Here is a 17,821-nt window from a genome sequence, read left to right on the forward strand (position 1 = left end):
CGAGTTTTGTCGAACTACGTGGACTTTTCCGGCGTATGCTGTGTTTATGTTGATTTTGAACGTCAAAAGGCGGAACGAGGAACTCCGAAATGGAAATTACCGCCAAAAATACATCCAATTCTGATCATTCATCCTTTTCTGGGAATATTCAATCAGGTAGGTGAAACCAAAAACCATGGTTATATTTTCTTTGAATTCACTGACTGTTAAGTTTAAAGAATGATTTAATAAGTATTTCGCCAAAAGTCACAGGAATTCTACCTCCTTCAGCTCTTGGAAAAACGATGGTCCATGAGCATTTGTCCATGAATTTCGATGTGGCTTTTGTGAAGCCTGTTGAAGCAGACCTACAAAAATCCATTATGCCATTCTCTATGGAAACTTTGGGGTGGATCCGATATAATCCATACAGCCATCAACCAAATCTCCAGCTAAATGATATTGAGTGTGAAAAAGCCATTATAGATGAAATGAAGCATTATCAGTCAATTGGCGGGAATTCTATTGTAGAATGCACAACCCATGGAATTTCTCGGAAGGCTCAGTTCCTGTTTGATTTGAGTAAACTCACAGGTGTCAACATCATTGCTGGAACTGGATATTATGTAGCAGCAGCTCAAAATTACAAGCTTTTTGAAAAGCCTGTTGAACAATTAGCAGAAGTAATGCGAATAGAACAGCTAGAAGGATGTATGGAAGCCCGTGAAGTTCGATGCGGATTAATCGGAGAAATAGGCTGCTCGTACCCCCTTCATAGTATTAAATCATCATTTTGCTATTTAATGAACTCATTGTTCACCATACAGTTCTGTCAGGTTTTGAAAAACGTGTTTTGGAAGCAGCTGCAGTAGTACAAACCGAGCTCAAGTGCCCAGTGTCCATCCATCCTGGAAGAGATCCAGCATCACCTGGCCAGATTCTTCGTTGTTTTCTTGAAGCCGGAGGGAGAGCGAATCAAGTGTCTCTGTGCCATTTAGATAGTACAGTATATTTTGCGTTACTCAATACCTTTGATGTTGCAACTTAAACCAAACGCATGCTAGGAACCCTCATACGAGGCGACGACCTGTTCGATTTTGCTACCATGGGATCATACTTGGAGTTTGACCTATTTGGTATCGAATGCTCACATTATCAACTGAACCGGCAATTTGATATGCCAAGTGATGCTCAGCGAATACGTCGTCTGCATCAGTTGATTACTGAAGGCTATGAGGATAAAATTTTGATATCTCAAGATATCCACACAAAACACCGATTGGTTTCACCTTTTTTTTATTGGATAAAAATTTTTTACACTTGCTTATACTGTTTTAACTTCAAACCTATTTGCAGGCTAAATTTGGAGGCCACGGTTATAGCCATATCTTGGAGAACATTGTGCCTAAAATGCGTGAAAGAGGCATAGAAGATGACGCATTAGACAAGATTTTAGTTAAGAATCCTTCCCGGTGGCTAACTTACCTATGATGCGCTTTTAATTTAACTTTTGTTAGTTTATAGAAAGTTATTATTGGCTATTCAAACACTTAAATATCATTTATCTGAATCACACTAGTTCGATGCGATAATATATAGTTTGCATGTGAAATGTGATCACTAGTTGTCATCTATTTTATTCATATATTTTTCCATACAAGGAAATTTAACATTTATTCTGAAAATGCCTTATTCTCTTCCCCTTTTTTTTCGTCACCTTCTTCATCGGAAGACGATGACGATGAATCAGTTTTGTCATTCACGGAAAGGCGTTTCTTTTCGTCCTCTTTTTCCTTTTGCTCGTCTTCGACGTACTTATAATTCCACGACATAGCGATGAAAAAAATGACTGCTATCCCCATGATACCAGCGAATAAGAAAAACTCATCCGCCTAACATACAAAAAAAGATCGTCACATGTTTGGGTAGGAAGTAATTTTTCTTGACATTGGTTTACTTGACTCATGTCAGACTGGAATTGGATCACAATGATGTCAATCAAGTTACCAAAGGCGTCGACCAGATGCCAAATTGCCTGCATGACTGATTTCATGCTAATGGGTGCCTATATGGAAGGTGAGGAATTAACGATATTACATCTCTTGATATATAACTCCATTACACACGGTATATCTACCATTACAAATAGACCTACCTGAGAATATGAAAACGAAAGCCCAGTAACCGAAAACATGACTTCACCGACTGTAACAACAAAATACTGTGGCAGTAGCCAGAGGATGTTGACGCTATTTGGGGGTGTTACTTCTACGGTCATAACGTGCTGCGAATAAATGAAATTAGATAGAGAAATCGAACAGTTGATCAGGTTAAAGAATAATTACGTAATAATCAGTTTCGTTTAGCGACTTTTGGATCACGACTCTGTACACTCCGCCTTGAATGAGATTTTCCACTTGTCCAATGAATGATTCATTGTAAAACAGTTCGTACCTAAAAAAAAAAAAAAAGAAAAACGAAAGTGGTTTTCAATCTAGAATGTGATCGAAGATTACTAGAAATAACTTACGTTCCAATTTCAGTCTTTTGGTACTCGGTTTGAACAATATAGTTTATTTCCGGTGTCGTTGCAGCCGTTTCATTTAGTACGTAAGTATATTCGTAAGTCGTCTTTTTGCTTTCCTGTCGTATCCTTATGTTCGATCCAGCATGCTCTTCGAACGTATAGTCGTCCACGAAAAATCTGCGATATTTCAAAAGCTAGTATACTTGGCGGGTTCAGGTTTATCTTCTTACTCTAATAGTGGCAACCAAACTGTAGTACTTACGCAACGAACGGGTCTCCAGTATCAGATTTTTCCAGTTGCTCCTCGTTGTTCACGCGAGTTATTGTTAAGTTATTTTCGCGTTCAGTGATTAAGATCGAGTAACCTTTTGTTCCTTTTCCTTTGCCTAGATTCACTTCTCCTGTATTAAAACCACCAGTGAATTGGATATAACTTCCACAATCCGGGTTTTCCAAGGAAGCAGTGGCAAAGATATCCTTATCTGCTTCTAGATCTTGCACAAACTTATATTCGTTTGCGTTGACAACTAGATCTCCATTTTTGTCTGTGACACGATACGTAACGGTGACTTGGCAAGGCAAAGTGTTGATGAAGTTGAGCTGCATTCGACCGTCAGCGGGTATTGTCGCGTATGTCGGCTGAATGTAGAAAACAAATATTAGCAATTGAATAGTGCAAATGCGTTTGCAAAAGGTTTTACCTCAAGAGCGATCTCCAGGAAACCAGAAATAACAAAAGAAAGGCCACATAACACAAGACCACAGCCGATTCGACGAAGTGGCGTCAATAGTCCGCTCTTTTTGAAACAAGGATAGATCACAGCTTCAAAAAGTGGGACCAGTAGCAAAATGAGCAGTGGATTAACAATTTGCATCTGATCAGGCTTGAGCACGAAACCTCCCAAGTCTCCATTCATTCGTGTCGCTTGGAAAGTCCATCGTGAACCCTATATGTACAATTACACAAATAAATCAAAGACTTAATTTATGCGATCAATAAATTTCATTTACCTGCTGATCGTAAAGTGCCCAAAAGACGGGTAACGGGATGAAAACAAATCCAACAGCCAACACTCGCTTGACGTCCTCTATCAGCTGTTTGTCAAATTTGTCTAATGCATAATCCAACCAATGATCGTGTTTCTCTCCCTTAGACTTAAATCTGCGACTGATAGCATGCTACATCAAAATGCATAAAGAACATATTAAAATTGATTTGCAAAAGTACTAAACGTTCTAGGCAATACATACGCCAATGCACTTGAAGAATTCACCCATGATGTTGCCCTCTGGTTTCTTAATAGTGTACAATGGTTTACCAGCAATGAAGATTACTAGACATCAATGTAAGTTTTTAGATTGAAGAAAGATATCATTAATTTTGTTTTTCTTTTAAAGATATGTCACATACCGACGGCGACGACCATAAGGATGGCAGGGACACCAAAAGCCAATGGATAGCACGTCTCGTCCCCGAAGCACTGGACATCTTCGCGAAGGATGGGTGTTATAAAGGTGGAAATCAATGATCCGGCATTAATAGAAAAGTAGAAGACGGAAAAGAATGCTTCAAGTTGTCTATCCTGTTGTGGACGGACAAATTGATCGCCTCCGAAAGCGGAAACGCAAGGCTTGATCCCGCCGGTACCGATTGCAATAATGAGCAAGCCCGTCATGGAAAACCCGCTAGAATAGTGAGCCCCACCCAAATAAAAAATGAGTTGATTAAAGTTATAAGCCAAAACTATTAATTACGTTTGCGGAAGGAAATTCGGTATGGCTGCAACAGCAAGCATGATGCTACCGAAAGCATAGATGCATGAAAGGATCGCAATAGTTCTTGGAATAGAAGAAAACGAATTACGAGCGAAAAATTAGATTTGGCTTTATGGTTTCATACTTGAATTTTCCGAGATAAGTGTCAGCCAAGATGGCACCAGGAATCGGCGTGAAATAACATAACATAAGAAAAGTATGGTAGAGGACAGTGGCTTTGTCTTCGGAAAAATCAAGGATTTGTTTCATGTAGAGTGTCAAGACGGCTAAATTCAAATTTTATAACATTTTAAACATTGTTAGATTAGAACATATGTTGAGCAAAAAGTTAACTTACTTCTCATGCCATAGTAATTAAATCTTTCACAGAATTCATTGGTTACGATGAAGAACACAGATTTCGGATATTTCAGTTTCTATAAGAAAGATATTGATTAATTTCACAAATGTCTATCAGAAAATTTACATGTTTTTGTCTCGATTAGTCACTTACCACATTCTTATCAGGTTGTTCAACGTCCACGGGTAGTTTCTCAACTAGTGACAAATAATTTCACGTCAGCTTAATCAACGTCGAATACATTACGTTTAACATATCATAATGTGGGAAAAACACACGGTGATAGCCGCTACAATGATACGGCTACCTGTTTCAAACTAAGTATTTAAAGATTTTTTAAAATATTAAACTGAATGTCGACCCGTTTAATGGCTGCTGAGGGCAGAGTAGTTGATTTAGCAACTATTCCTTTCAAACTGAGCGCGTGTATAAACAGGAATCGAACACGGAATAGAAAAATTATAGTTACGGTCAAGTGTAGCTGTTGGTGAATTAGGCTCTTCGTACGGCAGTAGGACAGCTTCGGTGGTTGTCGGTACAGCATCCGTAGTTGTCGATACAGAATCCACAGTTGTAGGTACACCCTCCGTCGAGGAGGTAGAGAATTTACGGCTCATTATGACAAGAGTCTGTCTCCCACTGACTCCAACACGTCTGGAGAGACCCCTCTTCAACAAGCGTACCAATTAATGAAAAGTAAGTTTTGCTGGCCGTTTATCAAATATTTGAGACTCTAAACAACGAGATAAGGAGAAATACAGCCAATACACTCTGCCTCTTACACACAAACTTGATGGTTGGCTACCCTCACCTTCATAACTCGACAAGAGTGATAACAACACGGACACTATAGTACAACTACTTTAATCCAACATACGACTGTTTCCTTTTATAATCTAATTATTCGACAAGTTATAAGTACTTTGAAAACTATAGAGGAAAGAAGCCTCTACATCACAAAAAGAATGGAATGGGCTGCTATCAGAGCAAGCAACTTGTAGTCCAAGTTGAAGCCAATAGTATTAAGTGGCATCTTAACAAATTGGTCGACCAGTACGTCTAATCTTTAAATAAGATCAGAAACCACAGTTTCTAATAGAGCAGCGATAAGTTGCCTTGCCCATCAAAAATGAAGTGTCTACAGTGTCGACAATAACTGGATACTGGCAGCCAAGGACAACATTAATGTCACAATTGGCAAACGTCAAAACAATCGTTTTTTACTGACATTATGTGGTCAAAAAACCACTACCAAAATTTTAACACCGTTTTGATTTGGAACGCAGTGTTGGGTTCCCACTTTCGACCTATTTGAAAAGTCACGTGTGTTTTATCAATGCTACAGTGCATGCTAGCATGGCTAACAATTTAATGATGTTTGGATTCGTGCACAGTACCTCGGCAAAGAATTTTTGCTTTTACTCGGTCGAAATTTTTAGCTAATCCAGCGTCACTGACATCGTCGTAAGATGATGATGGCTAGCTGCGAGCCGTTTTTCTTTTAGCTCCATTATGTTGCACTTTACTGCACAGGGAACTACGGGCACGTAGGCGATATAACTGCGATTCGCATGATGTCAGTGAACAAGAAAAACTCTTCCGCCTAAATGTTTGATACAGTTAATCAGCTAATAAGTCAACAGTTTACCGTTAACTTTACGTAAACTAACAAAATAATAGTATACCTATTTTACCATAATATTACCGAAATGAAAGTGCATCACGGAGGACAGTTTATAAACAATTAGGAGATCCTCCCCGAAGCGCAGAAAAATTTCGGGTGAGATTGGTGTCATCAGCAGTTTTAAGTAGGGACACAGCATTATCTGAAAAACAGACGATCAAAAAGAGAGCTTCAAACTCTCTAACCGGCTCACGTCTGATGAATTGATTTCCGCCAAATGCTATGATACAAGGTTCGAACCACCAATGTAGATTTTTGTGAGGACTAATACCGTCCTGTCGAATCTTCTAGATTAGGGCGGCACCTTCAAGTAATTAACACACAAAACCTAAAACCCAACTGCAATTACTTATGTTTTTGGAAAGAAATTTGGTATGGCGACCTTTGCAAATGTCAAATGCACAAACTTTTGTCAGTATCACTATAGCTCATGAAAATCATCAATAACTAATACAACTCTGCAGATATGTTACTCTTATAATATTTGTATGTGAGTTTTTGTAAATAACTTATTTATACTTTCAAACATAAGTACTTGCCAAAATAGAAACCAGAATTGGAGAAAAATATTTCAACGTCAAGATCTTATGATGTAGGTTGGTTGTTGTCTTTGAAGAATCAAACATTTGTTCAAATGGTGATAATATGGTTCACCAGTTGATTGAAGGAGCAATCTGACAAAATTTTCTAATGATTTGCAAAAAATTTATCTTGAATTTCAATTTCTGAAAAAAAAGAACGCAAGTGGCATTAAATGAATAAATTTATGTTGTTGTTTTATTTGCTTTTATTACCACATTCTTATCATGATGGTCCAGGTTCAACGATTTTTCGAATAGGAACATAGTCATACGTCACCTGATTGACGGGTGAAATGGTAAGAACCAGCGATATCAAGCTAAGCTATTTCAAGTCCGGTTCAACAAGTTGCATTCTACATACGTCCAGATATGTCCTTGACAAGAATAAAATCCACATTACGATAAGTAATAACATGAGTAAAGTTCTAGCATTTCATTGTAGATAAATAATACCCAATACTTTTTTCGAGAAATTTGCAACTATTAAGGAATTCAACTGGCAAAAAATTGCCAGCCTCGTGGTCGTTATGACACATACGACCACAGGTAGCAGACCTCTCGAGAAAGCCACAGCGGTGTCAGGTTATAATCATGGAGTCAAATTATTTAATTTTATGCCAAGTCGTGTTTAGCCACTCTACCAAATGATCACATAAAACTGGGCACATGTGAGGTTATCCTTGTTAACAGACACGATCTTACTACGCAATATTGGTTATTTTATTGTGATAAAAGATGAGTACAAGAGGATTGCGAGTACCTAACTAGACCATATCTCGCATTTTGCTCTGACACATACATAAAAAAAATACATCAGCTGTGTCTAGTTTAATGGGGGACAAAGAACGATCGGGTACTTTGATTTCTTTTTCTTCATTTTCAGCTTGAATTCTTCTTCCATTCGAGTTACCCTCATACGAGATGACCATCTGTTCGACTTTCCTGCCATGGGATCATACTTGGAGTTTGATCAATTTGGAACCCCGTGCTCACATAACAACTGAACCGGCAATTTGGTATGCCAAGCGATGCGCAGCGAATAAATCACCTTCATCAGTTGATTACTGAAGGCTGCGAAAATAAAATTTTGATATCTCAAGATATTCACACAAAACACCGATTGGTTTTATTATTTGTTTTTTTTTTACTAGATGCAATTTTTTGTATACACTTGCTTATACTGTTTTAACTTCAAAACTATTTACAAGCTAAATTTGGAGGCAACGGTTACAGCCATATCTTGGGGAACATAGTGCCTAAAATGCGCGAAAAAGGCATGGAAGATGGCAAATTAGACAAGCTTTTAATTAATAACCCTTCCCGGTGGCTAACATGCCTATGATGCGATTTCAGTTTAACTTTTATTAACTTATAAAAAGTCATTTCTTCTTATTTTTGGCTATTCAAACAATTAAATATCACTTACCTGAATCACACAAGATTTGATGCGATAATATAAAGTTCGCATGAGAAATGTGATCACTAGTTGTCATCTATTTTATTCATATATTTTTCCATACAAACAATTTTAACATTTATTCTGAAAACGCCTTATTCTCTTTCCCCTTTTTGTCTTCATCTTCTTCATCGGAAGACGATGACGATGAATCAGTTTTGTCATTCACGGAAAGGCGTTTCTTTTCGTCCTCTTTTTCCTTTTGCTCGTCTTCGACGTACTTATAATTCCACGACATGGCGATGAAAATAATAACTGCTATGCCCATGATACCAGCGAATAAGAAAAACTCATCCGCCTAACATACAAAAAAAGCTTGTCACATGTTTGGATAGGAAGTAATTTTTCTTGACATTGGCTTACTTGACTCATGTCAGACTGGAATTGGATCACAATGATGTCAATCAAGTTACCAAAAGCGACGACTAGAAGCCAAATTGCCTGCATGACTGATTTCATGCTAATGGGTGCCTATGAAACGCGATGAATTAACGATATTACATCTCTTGATATATAACTCCATTACACACGGTATGTCTACCATAACTGCTAGACCTACCTGGGAGTATGAAAACGTAAGCCCTGTAACCGAAAACATGACTTCACCGACTGTAACAACAAAATACTGTGGCAGTAGCCAGAGGATGTTGACGCTATTTGGGGGTGTTACTTCTACGGTCATAACGTGCTGAGAATAAATGAAATTAGATAGAGAAATCGAACAGTTGATCAGGTTAAAGAATAATTACGTAATAATCAGTTTCGTTTAGCGACTTTTGGATCACGACTCTGTACACTCCGCCTTGAATGAGATTTTCCACTTGTCCAATGAATGATTCATTGTAAAACAGTTCGTACCTAAAAAAAAAAAAAGAAAAAAGGAAGTGGTTTTCAATCTAGAATGTGATCGAAGATTACTAGAAATAACTTACGTTCCAATTTCAGTCTTTTGGTACTCGGTTTGAACAATATAGTTTATTTCCGGTGTCGTTGCAGCCGTTTCATTTAGTACGTAAGTATATTCGTAAGTCGTCTTTTTGGTTTCCTGTCGTATCCTTATGTTCGATCCAGCATACTCTTCGAACGTATAGTCGTCCACGAAAAATCTGTGATATTTCAAAAGCTAGTATACTTGGCGGGTTCAGGTTTATCTTCTTACTCTAATAGTGGCAACCAAACTGTAATACTTACGCAACGAACGGGTCTCCAGTATCAGATTTTTCCAGTTGCTCCTCGTTGTTCACGCGAGTTATTGTTAAGTTATTTTCGCGTTCAGTGATTAAGATCGAGTAACCTTTTGTTCCGTTTCCTTTGCCTAGATTCACTTCTCCTGTATTAAAACCACCAGTGAATTGGAGGTAACCTCCACAATCCGGGTTTTCCAAGGAAGCAGTGGCAAAGATATCCTTATCTGCTTCTAGGTCTTGCACAAACTTATATTCGTTTGCGTTGACAACTAGATCTCCATTTTTGTCTGTGACACGATACGTAACGGTGACTTGGCAAGGTAAAGTGTTGATGAAGTTGAGCTGCATTCGACCGTCAGCGGGTATTGTCGCGTATGTCGGCTGAATGTAGAAAACAAATATTAGCAATTGAATAGTGCAAATGGGTTTGCAAAAGGTTTTACCTCAAGAGCGATCTCAAGGAAACCAGAAATAACAAAAGAAAGGCCACATAACACAAGACCACAGCCGATTCGACGAAGTGGTGTCAATAGTCCGCTCTTTTTGAAACAAGGATAGATCACAGCTTCGAAAAGTGGGACCAACAGCAAAATTAACAATGGATTAATGATTTGCATTTGATCAGGCTTGAGCACAAAACCTCCCAGGTCTCCGTTCATTCGTGTAGCCTGGAATGTCCATCGTGAACCCTATATGTACAATTACACAAATAAATCAAAGACTTAATTTATGCAATCAATAAATTTCATTTACCTGCTGATCGTAAAGTGCCCAAAAGACGGGTAACGGGATGAAAACAAATCCAACAGCCAACACTCGCTTGACGTCCTCTATCAGCTGTTTGTCAAATTTGTCTAATGCATAATCCAACCAATGATCGTGTTTCTCTCCCTTAGACTTAAATCTGCGACTGATAGCATGCTACATCAAAATGCATAAAGAACATATTAAAATTGATTTGCAAAAGTACTAAACGTTCTAGGCAATACATACGCCAATGCACTTGAAGAATTCACCCATGATGTTGCCCTCTGGTTTCTTAATAGTGTACAATGGTTTACCAGCAATGAAGATTACTAGACATCAATGTAAGTTTTTAGATTGAAGAAAGAAATCATTAATTTTGTTTTTCTTTTAAAGATGTGTCACATACCGACGGCGACGACCATAAGGATGGCAGGGACACCAAAAGCCAAAGGATAGCACGTCTCGTCCCCGAAGCACTGGACATCTTCGCGAAGGATGGGTGTTATAAAGGTGGAAATCAATGATCCGGCATTAATAGAAAAGTAGAAGACGGAAAAGAATGCTTCAAGTTGTCTATCCTGTTGTGGACGGACAAATTGATCGCCTCCGAAAGCGGAAACGCAAGGCTTGATCCCGCCGGTACCGATTGCAATAATGAGCAAGCCCGTCATGGAAAACCCGCTAGAATAGTGAGCCACACCCAAATAAAAAATGAGTTGATTAAAGTTATAAGCTAAAACTATTAATTACGTTTGCGGAAGGAAATTCGGTATGGCTGCAACAGCAAGCATGATGCTACCGAAAGCATAGATGCATGAAAGGATCGCAATAGTTCTTGGAATAGAAGAAAACGAATTACGAGCGAAAAATTAGATTCGGCTTTATGGTTTCATACTTGAATTTTCCGAGGTAAGTGTCAGCCAAGATGGCACCAGGAATCGGCGTGAAATAACATAACATAAGAAAAGTATGGTAGAGGACAGTGGCTTTGTCTTCGGAAAAATCAAGGATTTGTTTCATGTAGAGTGTCAAGACGGCTAAATTCAAATTTTAAAACATTTTAAACATTGTTAGATTAGAACATATGTTGAGCAAAAAGTTAACTTACTTCTCATGCCATAGTAATTAAATCTTTCACAGAATTCATTGATTACGATGAAGAACACAGATTTCGGATATTTCAGTTTCTATAAGAAAGATATTGATTAATTTTTAAAATGTCTATCAGAAAATTTACATGTTCTTGTCTCGCTAAATTACTTACCACATTCTTATCAGGTTGTTCAACGTCCAAGGGTAGTTTCTCAACTAGAGACAAATAATTTCACGTCAGCTTAATCAACGTCGAATACATCACGTTTAACATATTATGTAGTGGGAAAAACATACGGTGATAGCCGCTACAATGATACGGCTACCTGTTTCAAACTACGTATTTTAAGATTTTTTAAAATATTAAATTGAACGTCTACTCGTTTAATGGCTGCTGAGCGCAGAATAGTTGGTTTAGCAACTACTCCTTCCAAATTGTGCCTGTGTATAAACATGAATCGAATATGTAATAGAAAAATTATAGGTACGGTCAAGTGTAGCTGGTGGTGACTTAGGCTCTTCGTACGGTGGTGGTGCAGCCTCGGTTGTTGTCGGTGCAGCCTCGGTTGTTGTCGGTGCAGCCTCGGTGGTTGTCGGTACACCCTCTGTCGAGGAGGTAGAGGATTTACGGCTCATTATGACAAGAGTCTGTCTCCCACTGATTCCAACACGTCTGGAGAGACCCCACTTCAACAAGCGTACTAATCAATTGGGGAAAAAAAGTTTTGCTGGCCGTTTATCAAATATTTGAGACTCTAAACAACAAGATAAGGGGAAATACAGCAGCCAGTACACTCTGTCACTCACACACACGCTTGATGGTTGACTACTCTCACCTTCATAGCTCGACAAGAGTGATAACAACACGGACACTATAGCCCAACTACTTTAATCCAACATAAGAATGTTTTCTTTTATAATCTAATAATTCGACAAGTTACTGAGTACTTTGAAAACTATAGAGTAAAGAAGGCTCTATATAAAAAAAAGAATGGAATGGGCTGCTATCAGAGTAAGCAGCTTGTAGTCCAAGTTGAAGTCAATGGTTTAAAAGTCGCATCGTAGCAAATTTGCAGATATTCAACTAAAACCGGTTTTTATAGAACACATTGATACGCAAGCAAACTCAGTTAGTGATTTCTGCGTCATTTTTTTTTTTTTTGCGTCTGAGGCATGATTAAATAAATACTAATTCTATATCAAAAGATAAGGTAGACCAATACGTCTGATCTTTGGATACTGGATAGCCAAGGACGATATAAATGTCACAATTGGCACCCGTCAAAACAATCGTTTTTTTACTGATATTATGTGGTCAAAAACGACTTACCTAAAATTTCAACACCGTTTTGCTCTGGAACGCAGTGTTGGGTTTACACCTTCGACCTATTTGAAAAGTCACGTGTGTTTTATCACAGCTACAATGCGTGCTAGCATGGCTACAATTAATGATGTTTTGATTTGTGCACAATACCGCAGCAAAGAATTTCTGTTTTTATTCGTTGAAATTTTTAGTTCAATCCAGCGTCATTGACATCGCCAGAAGATGATGATGGCTAGCTGCGAGCCGTTCTTTTTAGCTCCATCGTGTTGCCCTTTGCCACACATGGAACTACGGGCATGTAGGCGATCATTGTGACTCGCATGATATCAGTGGACAAGAAAAATTCTTCCACCTAAATGTTTGATACAGTTAGGTAACAAGTTGAAACACCCATAGAATACTTCACCTACCTTATCATAACATTACCCAAATGAAAGTGAATTACGGTGAGTAGCATATTAAGATATTGAGAGATCGTCCCCGAAGCACTAATAAATTCTGCGTGGGATTGGTGTCATCAGCAGTTTAAATTAGGCACACAGCATTATCTGAAAAGTAGACGATCGAAAAGAGCTTCAACGTTGCGACCTTTGCAAATGTCAAATGCACAAACTTCTGTCAGTATCACTGTAGCTCATGAAAATCATCAATAACTGATACAGCTCTGCAGATATGTTACTCTTATAAAAATGTATATGTGAGTTTTCGTTGATAACTCATTTATACTTTCAAAGATAAGTACTTGCCAAAATAGAACCCAAAATTGGGGGAAAGTAGCTCAATGTCAAGATCGTATGATGCAGGATGGTTGCTTTGTCTTTGAAGAATCAAAAATTTGTTCGCATGGTGACACAATGGATCACCAGTTCGTTACAGGAACAATCTGGCAAATTTCTGAAAACCAAAAAGCAAGCGAGTGGCATTAAATGAATAAATCTATGTTGTTGTTTTTATTTGCTTTTATTACCACATTCTTATCATGATGGTCCAGGTTCAACGGTTTTTCGAATAGGAACATAGTCACACGTCACCTGATTGACGGGTGAAATGGTAAGAACCAGCGATATCAAGCTAAGCTATTTCAAATCCGGTTCAACAAGTTGCATTCTACATACGTCCAGATATAAATACTTCAATACTTTAACTACTTTAAATACTTGAATAGTAAAAACATTGAAATAGTGAGTTGTTATTTAATGTGGTTGTTTTCCTTTGCTTTGTCTTTAAAAGTTAGAATCTATTACTTGCACATGAGTTGAAAGTGCATTGCTTGGTATGTTTTAGACATGATAATCTGAGCTGTGATTTAAAAGATGTTTTAATGTGGATGTATATTGGAAATAATCCACATTGAAAATAAATAAAGACAGAATATAATGCTAGATAATACCAAACTTTTCTAGCCTTTTCCAAACTAACTTTTGCTTTCACACCCTCATACACACCCCACCCAATGTCTTCATGGAAAGCCCCGTCTTTCAGCTCCACTCTCACAGTTGAAGACACTCCTACATAGAACTTGTCTTCGATCTGATCTACACAGTCTAAGCCACAGAGAGAAATGTAAGTGAATTTGTCTCCCTATAATAACAAACAAGTTTACTAATTGTTTGTTGAACAACTGCATGACTCCAGCCATTAAATCCTAACACTTCATTTGCCAAAGCTATCAACCTCCATCTCTCAATATATGCAAGCTTTTGAATACCAGGACTGTGCCTTTGACTAACCATTTCAGGTGCAAGATCTCTGCCAGTTTGTTGCTTTAGATAACATAATACAGTAGGTGCGATAGGATAAGGTATATAATTACTACCCGCGAAGAGTAGACTGCAAAACTTGATATTCTTCTACCTCATGTTCAATCTAAGTTATTGAAAATCGTAAGCAATCAATATGGTATAATAAACCTCAATAAAAGACTTACCCTGCGAAATTTTACAGGCCGCTGCATTGTAAAAAATCTAAAAATTTTAGTCACTTACAGGAAACACCCGGAAACAAGAAACCACGTGAAAAACAAAAGGCGAATGTTTTACACGAAGAATCAATTGAATTTTTAAACCCCTTTCCCCTGTACAACTCCCGCACACTAAAAAGTGAAGCCCTTGCATACTAGGAAATAGGAAAATACTAAAATAGGCCTTGAAATAGGCGCCTTCGTCTTGGCTACCTTCCTTGTCAACTTTTTTCCACTCACAAATGAATCGGTTTGAGACTAAAATAAAATGGTTCAACAAACCAAATGAAACTGAAATTGAGTTTCAAATTGAAGTGTAAAAATACCAAAATGTCACATCAACCTTAAGTGCCAGAAATAAATAAGAAATGAACGAATGAGTATGTTAAGGAAATATGTATTTACAAAATTTATAGGATAGGGCTTGAAATTGCAACGATTTACCTAAAAATTATAAAATTATCTGAAATTTTGAGGAGTTATTACATAATTTACAAGACAGTACTCACAAATTTCAGAAACTATACAAGAATTTCAGCCACAATCTTCAATGCATCCTACAGCTCGCAAAGGAGTAAATCCACAAAATGACCCACATCCGCCCTCTCCAACGAAGCCTGTCGTTCGTGAATAATACAATCCAAGGGACGGGCCACATCCGTCATCTCCAATGCGTCCTGCAGCCCGCAAAGAAGCCAATCCAATGGATGAATTTCATCCGCAATCTCCAATGCATCCTGCAGCTTGAAAAGGGATAAATCCAAAGAATGGACCACATCCGCATTCTCCAACAAAGCCTGTAGCTCGTGAACAGTACAATCCAAAGGGAAGGGTCACATCCGTCATCTTCAATGCGCCCTGCAGCTCGCAAAGAAGTCAATCCAAAAGAAGAATCTCATCCGCAATCTTCTGTAGGCATCGGTTTGGAAAAACGTTTAATTTGTGGGCTGAATCGTGCTTATTTGGGGAAAAGCCGACAACATTTGAGTCATTTCTATCATGCCTCTGGTCTCTTTTTTGTGAATCTAGAAAATATTTTCAACTTAAACTATACTAGGCACATTGAAGTTTTCAGAATAACGAAATCACATCATGAATGCAAACTTTTTAATAACAAGTAGGCCAAATAATGTAATTTCTGTTCATAAAGTGTACTTCAACGCCTGTGCAAAGCCTTCGTAAGATACTAGAGATATCTAAACAGAATTTTCCTTGTTTCCACTTCTTCAGCTGCTTCAGTAGCTATCAGGTCTTGGTATCAGTCCATAGGTTTCTTCTGATTTGAGTTCATCGGAATTCAAATGACGTGCACGTTCTTTTCTGATTGTTTCAACTCTGGGCATCAATAAGTAACCTTTTTCACAAAAAAAGACAAAAAACATTTGATTGACAGCAAAACGCAGTGCATTACCTAAATTTACGTTTGACGTTAGTGACAAAAAAAGGATCTTCTAGATTATTGCATAACAACTTGATAATTCAATGTGATCTAACGAATCTTCTTCGGCATAAAAGGAGTTGATACTGGTCTTCCGTAAGCAGCGCCCAAACATTCGTCTTCAAAAAAACAACTGAATTATATCTCTCATCCGAGAAATTTTCTACATTCCAATCGTATTGGCAACAAACCAAAGAAGAAAATTCTGTGTGCATCGGTCTAGAATTAAAACTATTTTTAAAAAATCCCGCCGCAGCAAGGCTTTAGGAATGTCGCTTAAAGAATGGCAAATTGTGAATTTCGAAACCATTAATCAATTGTTTGCCATTCACAGCTTGCTGGACGACACAGAAAATTATCCAGAATATACTAATATACCTATGATCCTTTGGATCCATTCTTGGACATGATGGTTAACATTTGGATGCCATCCTATTTTTCAAATCTTCCCAAAACTTCCCCAAATAGCCATTGTGTTGTCTGCAGATGCACTTAAAATTGTGTCCACTTCTTGACCAGCGAATGGAAACAAGTGGCTTAGGGAAAACATAACATTTCTACCGTAGTTCTTATTATCATAGAGAACAGACTTATTAATATATTACCAAACAAAATTTATTTTTTCCTTGTATCCTTTCATATCCAGCTGGCCTAAAATTAAAAGAAAAGTGAATATTACATAACTTAGAACAAAGTTACCAATATCTTAGTTCAATAGGTAGAAGCAACTGTCAAGTCTTGTCTGTATTTCCAAACATTGATCGCCATCCATTATTTTGGCTAGTCTTTTTCGTACAACATACATTTCTGTTTGGGCATGCTTACGAACAGACCAACTAGCAGCATTAAAACATTACATTTTCAAGCAATTACAATATAAAGTTCTAAAACTAACAATGGTCCCCACTTAGTCAGTCAATTGAATCATACAATTTCCATCTATAGTTTGGTCCTTAAAACAACTGTTGTTTGCTGGCATAAATCCCAAGCTTAATGGAAAAAAGCTTAAGAATGATTAACCTTTTTAGCCTTTTGTAGTCAAAACTTTGATACCTTTTTTCAGCATCATACACATACATACAAAGCACTATTATTCGCTAATTTAAAATGTCTTTAAATGTATTACCCAAGTATGATCTGCGCCACCACAGCGACATTTCAAGCAACTTTTTAAAAACAATATCCTTATTTGTCACTTCTTAGGACAATAGGTATTGAATTTTTGAGTAGCAAAAGTGGGGCTCGTCTCCAGAGCAAGACTGAAAAGAAAAATGGCGGTATTGGCCTTTTCTGAAAAGATTGTCTGCTAACCTCGTTGCTGTCAGCTTGGGTCAAAAACCAACTAGCTGCTCCACAGCTTCTCGTGATCTCCCACGACAAAAGTAATCGAATCTACGAAATCCATCGAAATTATGTTATTCGCCTATAAATACGACAACCACCAAATAGAAGAAATAATAATCTGCAGGTAGTCATGCATTTAACAATCCCACTTTGAAATTTGACGTCTAAACATCTAGTAGAAGAAATTCATGCATCGGTGCTAAAGATTATTCCGTTCATGCAATAAACAAGTGTGGCGAGAAAGAACTGGGCACTATATTAACAATGGCAAGTCTTACTCATTCGTTATTGACTTTTGCGAATACAGCAAAGCCTTTGTTACATTCGTCTGACACGTTTCTATAGATACTGGGAAAAAACACAAGCTAAACCCTTTATCTATCATT

General features: G+C 37.7%; 3 protein-coding genes and 2 long non-coding RNA genes across 5 annotated transcripts; 1 reads left to right on the plus strand and 4 right to left on the minus strand.

Moving 5' to 3' along the window:
• Positions 1 to 32: 32 nt before the first annotated feature.
• LOC130701223 (phosphotriesterase-related protein-like) lies at positions 33 to 1,498 on the plus strand. The gene is made up of 5 exons (XM_057523183.2): positions 33 to 156; positions 247 to 756; positions 816 to 980; positions 1,044 to 1,261; positions 1,336 to 1,498. The coding sequence occupies exons 1-5, from the start codon at positions 90 to 92 to the stop codon at positions 1,468 to 1,470; spliced, it is 1,095 nt and encodes a 364-aa protein (XP_057379166.1). The 5' UTR covers positions 33 to 89; the 3' UTR covers positions 1,471 to 1,498.
• Positions 1,499 to 1,600: 102 nt separating this feature from the next.
• LOC130701212 (solute carrier family 15 member 1-like) lies at positions 1,601 to 5,302 on the minus strand. The gene is made up of 16 exons (XM_057523170.2): positions 5,200 to 5,302; positions 5,092 to 5,157; positions 4,776 to 4,819; positions 4,620 to 4,698; positions 4,407 to 4,548; positions 4,262 to 4,345; positions 3,918 to 4,192; positions 3,758 to 3,840; positions 3,518 to 3,685; positions 3,208 to 3,453; positions 2,769 to 3,145; positions 2,510 to 2,683; positions 2,325 to 2,433; positions 2,135 to 2,263; positions 1,937 to 2,044; positions 1,601 to 1,871 (listed from the first exon to the last, which is right to left on the minus strand). Exons 1-16 carry the CDS (start codon positions 5,237 to 5,239, stop codon positions 1,653 to 1,655), a joined length of 2,343 nt encoding a protein of 780 aa, XP_057379153.1. The 5' UTR covers positions 5,240 to 5,302; the 3' UTR covers positions 1,601 to 1,652.
• A 1,381-nt stretch (positions 5,303 to 6,683) lies between these two features.
• On the minus strand, positions 6,684 to 7,449 carry LOC130701238 (uncharacterized). Its single transcript, XR_009003989.2, has 4 exons — positions 7,348 to 7,449; positions 7,101 to 7,261; positions 6,842 to 7,031; positions 6,684 to 6,780 (listed from the first exon to the last, which is right to left on the minus strand). It is a non-coding gene; the product is annotated as an uncharacterized LOC130701238 (long non-coding RNA).
• Positions 7,450 to 8,407: 958 nt separating this feature from the next.
• LOC130701211 (solute carrier family 15 member 1-like) lies at positions 8,408 to 12,020 on the minus strand. The gene is made up of 15 exons (XM_057523169.1): positions 11,858 to 12,020; positions 11,542 to 11,585; positions 11,386 to 11,464; positions 11,173 to 11,314; positions 11,028 to 11,111; positions 10,684 to 10,958; positions 10,524 to 10,606; positions 10,284 to 10,451; positions 9,974 to 10,219; positions 9,535 to 9,911; positions 9,276 to 9,449; positions 9,093 to 9,201; positions 8,903 to 9,031; positions 8,707 to 8,814; positions 8,408 to 8,641 (listed from the first exon to the last, which is right to left on the minus strand). Exons 1-15 carry the CDS (start codon positions 12,003 to 12,005, stop codon positions 8,423 to 8,425), a joined length of 2,385 nt encoding a protein of 794 aa, XP_057379152.1. The 5' UTR covers positions 12,006 to 12,020; the 3' UTR covers positions 8,408 to 8,422.
• Positions 12,021 to 15,788: 3,768 nt separating this feature from the next.
• LOC132088393 (uncharacterized) lies at positions 15,789 to 17,356 on the minus strand. The gene is made up of 2 exons (XR_009421940.1): positions 17,218 to 17,356; positions 15,789 to 16,007 (listed from the first exon to the last, which is right to left on the minus strand). It is a non-coding gene; the product is annotated as an uncharacterized LOC132088393 (long non-coding RNA).
• Between the last annotated feature and the right edge of the window lie 465 nt (positions 17,357 to 17,821).

The sequence above is a fragment of the Daphnia carinata genome, chromosome 10 (assembly GCF_022539665.2).
Source record: "Daphnia carinata strain CSIRO-1 chromosome 10, CSIRO_AGI_Dcar_HiC_V3, whole genome shotgun sequence".
Taxonomy (NCBI): Eukaryota; Metazoa; Arthropoda; class Branchiopoda; order Diplostraca; family Daphniidae; genus Daphnia; species Daphnia carinata.